This window comes from Phycodurus eques, chromosome 1 (assembly GCF_024500275.1).
Source record: "Phycodurus eques isolate BA_2022a chromosome 1, UOR_Pequ_1.1, whole genome shotgun sequence".
NCBI classification, from domain to species: domain Eukaryota; kingdom Metazoa; phylum Chordata; class Actinopteri; order Syngnathiformes; family Syngnathidae; genus Phycodurus; species Phycodurus eques.
Window position 1 is genome coordinate 36,270,882 of NC_084525.1, and position 8,381 is coordinate 36,279,262.

Here is an 8,381-nt window from a genome sequence, read left to right on the forward strand (position 1 = left end):
CACTACCTGATTGGTGGAAAGTGACAGCCAGCCTATGGGCCTAGCCTTTTCACTCTGCTTACACACTATTGGCAGAAAGCGTAGCTCTCAACGAGGCAAAAAAGGGAGCATAAAGTCATTGTTTAAAAAGTTCATATATATATATATATATATATATATATATATATATATATATATATATATATATATATATATATATGTTTTGATAATATTTGTTTAGTGTATAACAAAATAAAAATAATAATCATAATTATTATTATGATTATTATTATTATCCCACATGTTAATTGGGAGAGACAAACACTGACATCACTGAGTGAACAACACAAGTCTGTAAATTGTAGTTTCTTTTAACATGTTCGCTCCTGTGCTTACAGACTTTGCTGTCATCCTTGTCAATATTAGCAGGAAGTGAGACGACACTCTAGGCCTGAAGAACACAAATGTGACTATCTAGCAGAACAGAGGCTCCCCATTTCACTCTATGAGAAATACAATTCCTCCCATTAGGACAAGACATCCGAAAATTAGTCCTGTGATCCTTGTTATATTTGTACTTTGCCGACTATCACTGTAATTCCCACAGTCGCGCTGGCAGGTAGCTAACAGCTAGCCTGCACCATTGATGGCTAAACAAGTCAACAGGACCTGCCCTTAACAGCCCACGCTCAGAGTTACTGATATTACAAATCATTTGTAAATAACCAGTCACATGAAAATATAATTCATATAAAAATACAAATGTGATCCCTGTTATTTCATGTAATTTATTTTAATTTGTATACTATTGAATAACTATGCCTTAATGCCGTGGTACACCGTAGGACTGACATGACAAGACATTTTGTAAGATTTTAAGGGCTGTGTTCGCTGTGTTTTTGAGTTGGAGTATCAATTTTAAAAAATAAAAAAGCAATAAAAAGCAATAGTCTGACATTCTTCATACATTTACTGGGAAAATGAGGCCTGGCATTTTCCAAGTTATCCAATCCAGTTGACCTTTGCGCATGCATGTCAGAATTACTCAGCATAATCCCAATTGCCTCCTCTCCCTATTTCATTTGTGTCATCTTCTGCATGAAACAGCTAAAGCCTTCTCTGGTATGACCAAATAAAAACACATCACAGTCAAAAGGAGAAATCAAGGCATTTTCCCATTTTCCTTCCCGACATGTGAGTTGACTAACTTTAAATAATGAGTTCAATGTGTGTAACTGAGTCTCTACATTCTCATACACTGCACGTGTTTACTGCCAGTAAAACATAAAACAGCTTTGTCATCACTATGCCGTTGACCTTAACAGCCCTCTGTTGTTTTTTAAGGAGATACTTTATGACAAATCCTGTCACGTGTACCTTAGGTAAACTATGATCCTAGCAGCATCGAATTTCATAATAGGAGACTTAATTGCCCCCTACGCCTCAAATGTTGACCTTGAGCCAAGTCATCCTGGGAAAAGAAGTGGAGGAGAAAAGTCAGGTGGGGATTATCATGAGTGGTTGAACATGAATAGGTCAAAAATCATCAATACACAACCTTGTGAACAGTTTCCTTTTTGTCCCTAGTTTGTAACCACAGTGCTGATTTAATTTCATCTGTTAACTGGCTCATTTCATTCTTTCCAAACATTGAACACAGTGTTGCAAAAACATGATAAGATATGACATGCAGAAGAAAGAAGAAAAAGTTCGAACATTACATAAAGAAAATTTCTCGTGACTCAAAAGAAACATGTGATAGACTTCAAGGGGAGGTGTATCTTTGATTGCAATGCCAACAATGCTCACATGCTCTGTGTAACACACTTCTTAGGGAACCACTGTTGTGCTGGATCACATTTCGGTTCTCGACATGAACGAGTGCGGAGCAGACCCCAAACACACCTCAGCTAAACAAAGTCAATCCACCAGATGTGTTTGTATTGTGACAAGAGAAGAGTTATATTTCTAGTTTTTGGGACTTCTTGTTATCAACAACGTAGCTAAAACAGATTAACTAGTGACCTTGGCAGTGGTGTAGCATGTTGGCAAGCTGCAATAGTATACAGTATTACAACTGACAAGCCCAGAGTAAAACCTATTTATTTACCATATTTTTTTGAGAATAAAATACAGTATAAAAGGCAAATATAATCTATACAATAGAAACAAATTAACTCATAAATAATTGTCTCATGTACAGTTTCAGCTCATTTCAGCGACAGTGTGAATGTGAGTGTGAATGGTTGTCTGTCACTAAGTGCCCGGCAGTTGACTGGCGATCAGGCGAGGATGTATTATTGCCTGCCTTTCACCCACAGTCAGCTGGGATAGATTCCAGCTCCCAATGACCTCGAAGAGGATAAATGTGTAGAAAATAGATTTTATTTACTTCATGCACAATGATATATCCACAACACAGGTTACGATAACTTTTCCTTTCCCCAGTTTCTTTAATCATTGTATATAGCTTCTCTGTCTGTCCAAACTGAGCAATATTCCAGCAGTGGTTTAGATGTTTTTACTCAGTTTGTTTCGTAATTCATAGATCACAATCAGAAATGGCTCAACACATTTTAAATGCAGTAACCAGTTAAAAGCATAAATTTAACAAGAGAGAAAGCCGCCAAATCACTAAAACAAGGCACCAATCCAAACGTTAGCCAAAAATCCAACCATCCACTTTCTGTAGCGCTGATCCTGTTAAATTAAAGTCACCGTTCGTATGGGACTCAATTAAAATGTTAGTACATGTAATTGACTGCGCCTGCTGCATGATTCCCTTTATTTGAAAGTTTATTGGACTGGGAATTTTGTCTTGGTTTTATTCACCACCAAGGCTTCAGCTCATGAGAGGTTTATGCAACATTGGCTGCAGCACCTTTCTGCAGATGATTCCTGGCGTAAGCCACTTGGAATTTATTTTCCTGGAATGCTGATTAACAAAGTTTTTGGGCCTTGGCGAATTACATCTGACGGATTGAGCAGCAGGTTTAGAGTTTGAAACAAAACCCAGTATACAATATCCAGCCATGAGATGCATCCCAAGGGTGACTCATTCAGGTAAACTATTTATGAGATTAGCATCTAATTGGTTCACTACTTTTTGATGGTTAAAAATGCATTCACACGCAATTTGGAGAATCTGAGCTTCATAATAGTTTCTTTTTTAAATGTTGTCTTTGGTAAACCAATGTAGCATGTGGCTAACATGGATTATGTGTTCAAATCTCAACTAAAACCTTTCCGTGTTTTCTGTATTTTGTGTATCTGGCTTTTGAACTTTGCGTCCATAACAGTCCAGATGGTTATTTTTCTCTTTGGCCCGGAGGACACAACGTCCACAATTTCCAAAAACAATTTGTAATGTGGACTCATCGAACCACAGAACACTTTTCCACTTTGCATCAGTCCATCTTAGATGAGCTCGGGCCCAGAGAAGCCGGCGGGGTTTCTGGGTGTTGTTGATAAATGGCTTTTGCTTTGCATTGTAGTTTCAAGTTGCACTTACAGATGTAGCGCCGAACTGTATTTATTGACATTGGTTTTTTGAAGTGGCGGCACGGTGGCCGACTGGTTAGAGCGTCTGCCTCACAGTTCTGAGGACCAGGATTCAATCCCCGGCCCGCCTGTGTGGAGTTTGCATGTTCTCCCCGTGCCTGCGTGGGCTTTCTCCGGGCACTCCGGTTTCCTCCCACATCCCAAAAACATGCATGGTAGGTTAATTGACGACTCTAAATTGCCCGAAGGTGTGACTGTGAAAGCGAATGGTTGTTTGTTTGTATGTGCCCTGCGATTGACTGGCAACCAGTTCAGGGTGTACCCCGCCTCCTGCCCAATGACAGCTGGGATAGGCTCCAGCACGCCCGCGACCCTAGTGAGGAGAAGCGTCTCATAAAATGGATGGATGGATGGTTTTCTGAAGTGTTCCTGAGCCCATGTGGTGATATCCTTTACACATTGATGTCGGTTTTTGACGCAGTACCGCCTGAGGGATCGAAGGTCACGGGCATCCAATGTTGGTTTTCGGCCTTGCCGCTTACATGCAGTGATTTCTCCAGATTCTCTGAACCTTTTGATGATATTATGGACCGTAGATGATGATGCCCCTCAATTCCTTGCAATTGTACATTGAGGAACATTGTCCTTAAACTGGTCGACTATTTTCTCATGCACTTTTTCACAAAGAGGTGAACCTTACCCCATCTTTACTTGTGAATGACTGAGCAATTCAGGGAAGCTCCTTTTGTACCCAATCATGGCACCCACCTGTTCCCAATTTGTTTATTGGTTCACCTGTGGGATGTTCCAAACAGGTGTTTGATGAGCATTCCTCAACTTTCTCAATCTTTTTTGCCACCTATCCCAGCTTTTTTTTGGAACGTGTTGCAGTCATAAAATTCCAAGTTAATTATTATTTGCTAAAAACAATAATGTTTATCAGTTTGAACATTAATATCTTTGTGGTGTATTCAATTAAATATAGGTTGAACATGATTTGCAAATCATTGTATTCTGTTTTTATTTATGTTTAACACAACGTCCCAACTTCATTGGAATTGGTGTTGTAATACATGTAATTTATTCACAAGCTGTCTACGACCAACCCAAAATGGGTCCGTGACCCACCAGTTGAGAATCACTGCTCTTGACAACTGTTAAACTTTAAGCTTTGTTTTTTTTTTTCAAACTAAATATATTTAACGTTTCCCTCTAAGAAAAGCAAGACCGTGAACAGAAAAGCTGATGAAAAAAAGCCTTGGCGATTGTTATTGCTGCAGGAATAACCAGCTTCATAATCCTCCAGCAGCACTATTACTCAGCATTTCACTCCCTGGTATAAATGTGACAACAGGCACACATAGTATAAGTATAAGTACAATAACAAGAATCCTGACTTTATTGATTTTAAAATTTATCAGAGAAAAAACTACTGCTACCATACATTAAGATCTGAAATGAAGCTTTTTGGATCAAAGGTGAACTCAAAGTACAGTAGCCGCTCCCAAATATTTGTGGATCACCACTTGATGGCGCTACAGTGTTGCAAAGTGAGTGCAGAGCATCCTGATCACTGTACTACTACCGTGATAAAAGATCAGAAGCAGCAGATTGCTTACTGACCTGAAAGCAAGCTATTCAAGGCACTCGGCATGATCTGCGCTATCTGTCTTCCCCATCGTGTGTTCCTTCACTGTCAGGAACCCCTCACATCCTGTCAATTAATGACTTCCTTCTACCTTGTCGACCCCATCGACGCTGTGAGGAGTGATGAGCTGTGCACGCCTCCAGTCCAATGACATAAAACTACTTATTGCATGGCAGTCAATCTCAAGAGAGCCTCAAGTAATTCTGTGTCAAGTCACAGTGTCTGCCAAGCCTGACGCACAGGTGCTGGACCAACCTGCCAAGAGCGGTTCAGTCATTTCTGGAGGAAGACTCAAGCGTGTGTCACCAGCAAGCACCTTAAAAAAGTTCCAGGATAGATTTGATCCATGCATCCAAAGCCTGAGGAACAATGAGTACCATGGCAACCGAGATTGTTGCTTTTTTTCTAACTGTCTCCGGGTGGATCCTGGTGTCATCCACACTTCCTACCGACTACTGGAAGGTCTCCTCAGTGGACGGGACGGTCATCACTACAGCTACCTTCTGGTCAAACCTGTGGAAAACATGTGTGACCGATTCCACGGGCGTGTCCAACTGCAAGGACTTTCCCTCCATGCTGGCTCTGGATGGTGAGTTGAGTTCATATTCTTTAAAGAGAAGCTTCAAATAAAGAGAGTTTGAAAGTGATTTCTCCAACTTTGGACTGTTGGAGAAACAAGTTGATTAAGTGAAGCATACCTAATAAAAACACCATGGACGTCCATCACCAGTCATTAATCTTCCTGCTCCTTTGTTCTTGTTATCAAGCTTACATCCAAGTATGTCGGGGCCTGATGATTGCGGCTGTGTGTCTGGGCTTCTTTGGTGCCATACTTGCCCTGCTTGGAATGAAGTGCACAAAAGTAGGAGGCTCAAAGACCACCAAAGCTCGCCTGGCAGTCTTTGCAGGATTTCAGTACATCCTGAGCGGTAAAACATGAGAGTTCAATTTAGCACTGCCACACTTTTAGTCAAAATTTGAAGTCACGGAATTTCCTCTTAATTTGGCTCCACAGGCCTGTGCTGCATGACTGCCTGCTCCATATATGCTCACAGGATCACTACAGACTTCTTCGACCCCCTTTTTGTTGCTCAGAAGTAGGTAATTCCAAAAACCAGAGAGACTTGAATTAAGTCCTATTGTGAAGTTCAGCTGTTTGATGTGTGTGGCAGGTTTGAACTGGGAGCAGCTCTCTTCATCGGCTGGTCTGGATCTGTGCTATGCATCTTGGGAGGTTCAGTTTTCTGTCTCTCCCTGTCAACGGGCTCAAGCATCAGGCAAGTTGACTGGTAACAATGGACCTCATTCAGGAACAGTTCTCAGGAACCATTTAGCCTCTAAATACTGCTTGCACACCATTTGTATGGTGATTAGTGGCTATTGTGGCCAATGTTTTTTTAACCAGAGAAGTCCTATGAACACGTATGTACTTTTGGGGTCCGAGTTGGTGGAGCAGAATATTAGGTTGACCCTAGTGAGGATAAGCGGTACGGAAGATGAATGAATGAATGTTTTTTTTATATTATTGGAATTACAGTTAGGCGACACGGTGGTCGACTGGTTACAGCGTAAGCCTCACAGTTCTAAGGACCAGGGTTCAATCCCCGGCCCCGCCTGTGTGGAGTTTGCATGTTCTCCCCGTGTCTGCGTGGGTTTTCTCCGGGCACTCCGATTTCCTCCCACATCCCAAAAACATGGATTAATTGGAGACTCTAAATTGCCCGTAGGTGTGACTGTGAGTGCGAATGGTTGTTTGTTTGTATGTGTCCCTGCGATTGGCTGGCAACCAGTTCAGGGCGTACCCCGCCTCCTGCCCGATGACAGCTGGGATGGGCTCCAGCACGCCCGCGACCCTAGTGGGGAGAAGCGGCTCAGAAAATGGATGGATGGATGGAATTACAGTTAGCCTACCCCCTGAATGGAGCTAAAACACTGCCATGAAGTTTAAAGTGAAAAAGAAATTTGAACACGAAAGCTAGCAAGTTGAAATTGAAAAACATGAAATTGAAAGCCCCCAAAATGGACATCATGGGGAAATTTGAAGACTGTTATTATAAAAAACACCAAATTTACAGGAAAAAAAGAAATACATTTCCTGCAATTGGCTGGCGACCAGTCCAAGGGAGTATCCCGCCTCTTGCCCAAAGTCAGCAGGGATAGGCTCCAGCACACGTGACCCTAGTGAGGATGAGCAATACAGAGAATGGATGGATGAATACATAATTTTCCTTGAATGAGGGTCAGCGTTAGCTAGCATTAGTTAGTGTTTAAAACATCCTGGTGTCCTCTGTTAAATGAACTGTCTTCACTTCAGTTCATTCCTCCTGGTGTTTGCAGAGTCCAACGCTCCTCAAGGGGAGCTACTGTGTTTGCACACACACACGGCGAGCGCAGCAAGGCCGCTAGCAGCCTCCAAAGAGAGCTGGAGCCATCCAGGCAGTTTGGAAGAAACGCCTATGTGTGAAATTGCTTGTCAACACGAGATCATGCGTGTGGGTGGACTTTGAAAGAGAAATATTGTAACAGAGGATATTTACAGGTGATTCTTTAAATATGACAGATTAGAGTTTGTATTTCTTTTTTCGAGCAAGCAATTTGTTTTGGTACAAATTTGCATTCAAACTCAAGCAGTCAGCTTTCATAATCTTGCTTTTACTACCTGCGTCACATATTCTTGATGAATGCTCATTACTCCTCATCATTTGCACTGAAATGTAGGGTCATGACTTTGAAAATAAAACAATTTTGGGAACAGTTTCCATTATTTTGTTGTTGTTAGTGTACTCTGGCTGCTGCTTCAAATACAAATGCCTCAATAATGAAAGGTAAGCTTCTGTTAATATCAAAGTGAAAAGAGGTGTCACATGAGGGCCTTTCATGTGGTCTCCATCTTGAATGATCTGACCTCCACGGACCACCGGGTCACATCTGAAGCCACAGAGAATCAGCAGACTTGACAGGAGGTTTTCTCACCAATCAGCCATCTATCAGCACTTCTGAATTATCATCAGGAGGAACCTCAGGCAGTGCCCTACACGATCCACTGCCCTGCATTCATAAACAAGTGTCGGGTGTCCATGGCATTGCAGAAAGGTGGTATTGTGTTTTTAAATATCAGCATGTCTTTTTACAACTTACAGTAAAAGGGAACTTGACTTTGGGAGGGAAACTGTCTACAAGTGTACATTTTGGACGTCTTGGTTTTCACTACAGTCACAGATGTTAACATGGCTGTTGTCCTTGTGCTTGTGTG

At 41.6% G+C, this 8,381-nt stretch overlaps 1 protein-coding gene across 1 annotated transcript; it reads left to right on the forward strand.

Moving 5' to 3' along the window:
• Positions 1-5,497: 5,497 nt before the first annotated feature.
• Positions 5,498-6,421, forward strand: cldn10a (claudin 10a). The gene is made up of 4 exons (XM_061704976.1): positions 5,498-5,717; positions 5,896-6,057; positions 6,144-6,225; positions 6,301-6,421. Exons 1-4 carry the CDS (start codon positions 5,498-5,500, stop codon positions 6,419-6,421), a joined length of 585 nt encoding a protein of 194 aa, XP_061560960.1.
• The last annotated feature ends 1,960 nt before the right edge of the window (positions 6,422-8,381 follow it).

Coding starts and splice junctions, on each gene's coding strand:
- cldn10a (XM_061704976.1), top strand. CDS start 5,498: ATGAGTACCATGGCAACCGAGATTGTTGCTTTTTTTCTAACTGTCTCC. Junction 5,718..5,895: donor CTCCATGCTGGCTCTGGATG/GTGAGTTGAGTT, acceptor CTTGTTATCAAG/CTTACATCCAAGTATGTCGG. Junction 6,226..6,300: donor CCCCTTTTTGTTGCTCAGAA/GTAGGTAATTCC, acceptor TGTGTGTGGCAG/GTTTGAACTGGGAGCAGCTC.